General features: G+C 28.6%; 1 protein-coding gene across 1 annotated transcript in view; it reads left to right on the top strand.

The window, feature by feature from the left end:
- Window positions 1-95: 95 nt before the first annotated feature.
- LOC140974869 (uncharacterized) overlaps window positions 96-5,503 on the top strand; it is a 9,468-nt gene continuing 4,060 nt past the window's right edge. The window contains exons 1-3 of the mRNA XM_073438356.1: window positions 96-1,779; window positions 2,811-4,719; window positions 5,013-5,462. Coding sequence (XP_073294457.1) covers window positions 215-1,779; window positions 2,811-4,719; window positions 5,013-5,462 — 3,924 coding nt within the window. The 5' untranslated portion in view covers window positions 96-214. The remainder of the gene's footprint in view (window positions 1,780-2,810; window positions 4,720-5,012; window positions 5,463-5,503) is intronic.

Raw genomic sequence — 5,503 nt, 5'->3', positions numbered from 1 at the left:
TTTTTCAACATCATATAATCATGGATGGAAAAATCATCCTAATTTTAGTTGGAGGAATGATAATAATGCACAACCCTCACAACAATATTTTCAAAATAACCAAAATCATCAAGGTTATATTCCTTATGTTACACCTCCAAGAAAAAACTTTGAAGATGTAATTCATGCATTTATCCAAAAGCAAGAATCTATCAATATTCAAAACAGTCAATCTATGACTGATTTGAAAGAAACTCTTGCAAAATTTGCATCTGCACTTAATATTCATGAAAAAGGAAAATTTCCATCTCAACCTCAACCTAATCCTAAAAATCAAAATCAAGAATTAAAAAATGAAAAAATTGATCAAATAAAATCTGTTATTACCCTTAGAAGTGGTAAAATAGTTAATGATCCATATAGTAATGAAAACAAGGATCATTTAAAATCAAAGAGTAAGGATGATAATCCTGATACTTTTGAGAATGATGATACCTTAAATTCTAAAAATAATATGTTGAATGATAAATCATCTGAAATAGTAAATGAATCAAATAAACCTCCACCATTTCCTCATGCATTAACAAATCATAAAAAACAAAAAAATGATTCTGATATCTATGAAGTTTTTAAACAAGTAAAGATAAATATTCCATTATTAGATGCTATTAAACAAGTACCTTCATATGCAAAATTTTTAAAAGACTTATGTACTGTGAAGAGAAAATTGCATGTGAAGAAGAAAGCATTATTGGCTGAACAAGTAAGTTCTATTCTTCAAAATAATTCTAGTTTAAAATATAAAGATCCTGGTTGTCCAACAATTTCATGTATTATTGGAGAAAATAAAATTAAAAAAGCTTTGTTAGATTTGGGAGCAAGTGTGAATTTACTTCCTTATTCAGTTTATGAAAAACTTAATTTAGGAGAATTAAAACCCACTTCTGTTACTCTCTTACTGGCGGATAGGTCAATCAAAATACCTAGAGGTATTGTAGAAGATGTGTTGGTTCAAGTTGATAAATTCATATATCCTGTAGATTTTATTGTTTTGGATACACAACCAATAGAAGTACATAATGAAATTCCAGTAATATTGGGACGACCATTTCTAGCAACTTCAAATGCTTTAATTAATTGTCGAAATGGAATAATGAAATTGTCTTTTGGAAATATGACTCTAGAACTTAATGTGTTCAATTTATGTAAACAACCAAGTATTAATGAAAATGAATATGATAATGAAATTGAAACAATTATGGAAGAAAATATACAAGAAGAAAACTTAAATCAACAATCTGAAGTTTTTTCAATAGAATGTTTTGAGTCTGAAAATAATTTTAAAAAAGATGATAATACAAAACTTGAATTAAAAGTTTTACCATTCGAATTGAAATATGTATTTCTTGGTGAAAATAAAACATTTCCTGTTGTAATTTCTTCCACTCTTCTACCAAATCAAGAAGAAGATTTAATTAAATTACTTAAGAAATATAAAAATGCAATTGGATGGACTTTGAAAGATATAAAAGGTATAAATCCTTTAATTTGCACACATAAAATTCATTTGGAAGAAAATGCTAAAACATATCAACAACCACAAAGAAGGTTAAATCCACATATGAAAGAAGTTGTTAAGAATGAAGTATTAAAACTATTAGACGCTGGAATTATCTATCCAATCTCAGATAGTAAATGGGTAAGTCCAACACAAGTAGTACCTAAAAAGTCAGGCATCACTGTTATAAAAAATGAAAAGGGAGAGTTATTACAAGCTAGGATTCCATCTAGTTGGCGTATGTGTATTGATTATAGAAAATTAAATGATGCAACTAGAAAAGATCATTTCCCACTACCATTTTTAGATCAAATTCTAGAAAAAGTAGCAGGAAATTCTTATTACTGTTTTCTTGATGGGTATTCGGGGTATTATCAAATACCTATATCATTAGAAGATCAAGAAAAAACTACTTTCACTTGTCCTTTCGGAACTTTTGCATTTAAAAGAATGCCATTTGGTTTATGTAATGCTCCGGCTACTTTTCAAAGATGCATGTTAAGTATTTTCAGTGATATGATTGAAGAATTTGTAGAAGTTTTTATGGATGATATAACTGTTTTTGGAAACTCATTTGAAAATTGTCTTAAAAACCTAGAAGAAGTATTAAAACGATGTGAAGAAAAAAATCTTGTTTTAAATTGGGAAAAATGTCATTATATGGTTAAATCTGGGATTGTGTTAGGTCATGTGATATCTGAAAAAGGAATTGAAGTTGATAAAGCCAAAGTTGATGTTATTGCTAATTTAACATCACCAAAAACGGTCAAAGAAGTTCGATCATTCTTGGGTCATGCAGGTTTTTATAGAAGGTTTATAAAAAATTTCAGCATAATATCTAAACTAATTTCGAATCTTTTAACAAAAGATACACAATTTGAATGGACTCAGAAATGTGAAAATGCTTTTAAAAAAATAATTAATGGTGNTCAGGGTATTATCAAATACCTATATCATTAGAAGATCAAGAAAAAAACACTTTCACTTGTCTTTTCGGAACTTTTGCATTTAAAAAAATGTCATTTGGTTTATGTAATGCTCCGGCTACTTTTCAAAGATTCATGTTAAGTATTTTCAGTGATATGATTGAAGAATTTGTAGAAGTTTTTATGGATGATATAACTGTTTTTGGAAACTCATTTGAAAATTGTCTTAAAAACCTAGAAGAAGTATTAAAACGATGTGAAGAAAAAAATCTTGTTTTAAATTGGGAAAAATGTCATTATATGGTTAAATTTGGAATTGTGTTAGGTCATGTGATATCTGAAAAAAGAATTGAAGTTGATAAGGCCAAAGTTGATGTTATTGCTAATATAACATCACCAAAAACGGTCAAAGAAGTTCGATCATTCTTGGGTCATGCAGGTTTTTATAGAAGGTTTATAAAAAATTTCAGCATAATATCTAAACCAATTTCGAATCTTTTAACAAAAGATACACAATTTGAATGGACTCAGAAATGTGAAAATGCTTTTAAAAAAATAATTAATCTTTTAATTACATCACCTATTTTACAACCTCCAGATTGGTCTTTACCATTTGAATTAATGTGTGATGCAAGTGATTATGCTATAGGAGCTGTGTTAGGACAGAGAAAAGAAGGAAAACCGTATGCAATCTATTATGCTAGTAGAACCTTAAATAGTGCCCAAATAAATTATTCAACTACTGAAAAAGAATTACTTTCAGTAGTATTTGCATTAGATAAGTTTCGATCTTATTTAATTGGTTCTACTACTATTGTGTACACTGATCATTCTGCCGTAAAATATTTATCAAATAAACAAGATGCTAAGCCAAGATTAATACGGTGGATTTTATTGTTACAAGAATTTGATATTATAATTAAAGATAAAAAAGGAAAAGAAAATGTCGTAGCCGATCATTTATCTAGAATAATGACTGAATCATCTCATAATGAAATACCAATAAATGAAAATTTTCCAGATGATCAGTTGTTTTATGCTACTATTATGCCCTGGTTTGCTAACATTGTAAATTTTATTGTGACAAATAAAATGCCTTCTCATTGGAATTCACAGGATAAGAATAAATTCTTGATAGAAGTTAAAAAATTTTATTGGGATGATCCTTACTTGTTTAAGTATTGTCCTGACCAAATTTTTCGACGATGCATACCCGACAATGAAGTAAGTAATGTTATTAAATTTTGTCATTCTGAAGCATGTGGAGGTCATTTTTCATCCAATAAAACAGCTGCAAAAATCTTACAATGTGGATTTTATTGGCCCTCTTTATTCAAAGATACGCATTTATTTTGCAAATCTTGTGAAAACTGTCAGAAGATGGGATCAATTTCAAAACGAAACATGATGCCTTTAAATCCAATCATAATTATTGAAATATTCGATAGTTGGGGGATAGATTTTATGGGTCCATTTCCATTATCTTTTGGATATACGTACATTTTAGTCGCTGTTGATTATGTTTCAAAATGGATTGAAGCAATTGCATGTAGAACTAATGATCATAAAGTTGTTATAAAATTTTTAAAAGAAAATATTTTTAGTCGATTTGGAATACCTAGAGCAATAATTAGTGATGGGGGAAGTCATTTTATAAATAAATCATTTTCTTCTTTGTTAAGAAAATATGGCATTACACATAAAGTTTCTACCCCATATCATCCTCAAAGTAATGGTCAAGTTGAACTTGCAAATAGAGAAATAAAACAAATTTTAGAAAAAACAGTTAATCCAAATCGAAAAGATTGGTCTTTAAGATTAACTGATGCATTATGGGCATATAGAACTACATTTAAGACATCATTAGGGATGTCACCATATAGGTTAGCTTTTGATAAGGATTGTCATTTACCGGTTGAACTTGAACATAAAGCTTATTGTGCAATTAAAGCATTTAATATTAATTTAGATGATGCATCTAAATTAAGAAAATTGCAATTAAATGAACTTGAAGAATTAAGAAATGATGCATATGAAAATTCAAAGATTTATAAAGATAAAATTAAAGCCTTTCATGATAAAAATATTATGAGAAATTCAATTGAAATTGGACAAAAAGTTTTACTTTATAATTCTCGTTTGCATTTATTTCCAGGAAAACTAAGATCGAGATGGTCAGGACCATTTATAGTTAAATTTGTTTATCCTCATGGTGCTGTTGATATTGAAAATCCTAAAAATAATGACGTTTTTAAAGTTAATGGACAAAGACTTAAGCTTTTTATAGAAAAAGAGATTCTTAATGATGATTTTATGTCTTTATATGATCCAAAATAGTTGGTTTATATTTTCATTTTGTTTTTGCACATTCTAGTTCATTTCCCGGTTAAGTGGCAGATAACGGTACTCCGTGACTATCTAAAGTCGGTTTTTTCAGTTTTCCCAAAATAATTGAAATATATAATAATAATAATAATAATAATAATAACAATAATAATATGGATGCTTGTATTGTGAATCTTCGTAAATATTTTGCTTGTTTACCTGATAATGCGTTGAAAAAAATTTATAAAGCTAGATGTGATCGACTAAGGTTGATGATGTCATATGGCATACCGAATGATATCCGTTTGATAATTGAAGCAAAAGTCCGATTGGTTGGGGAAGCAAGTGAAATAATAATAAGACATATGCCAGGATTTGGTAAAAGCACATATGCCAAAAAGCGAAGAGCTAAACGTATAGGTGGATGTCATAAGTGTGCAAGGTGGACTTGTAAAGGGAAATGCGAAAATGTTGGAACAACATCAATGAATAGAGAAGATAAAATTTTATTCATTAAGAATGGTCTGAGTAAAGAGCCTTTGGATAATTTTCTAGAGGTTCTTGATACGCATTCTAGTGGGTACGTGCAAAATGAACTTCTTAAACTATGGTGGCAATTTCAACATGAGGAATATCAATATGGACGGTGGAATCAGCCTTATAAAGATCCTACTGTAGTAACGCATATCTGTTTAGATAAGTAAATATATATATA

This window comes from Primulina huaijiensis, chromosome 4, assembly GCF_012295235.1.
Source record: "Primulina huaijiensis isolate GDHJ02 chromosome 4, ASM1229523v2, whole genome shotgun sequence".
NCBI lineage: Eukaryota > Viridiplantae > Streptophyta > Magnoliopsida > Lamiales > Gesneriaceae > Primulina > Primulina huaijiensis.
Note: the sequence above shows the minus strand (reverse complement) of the source record. Positions and strands in the feature narration are given on the sequence as shown.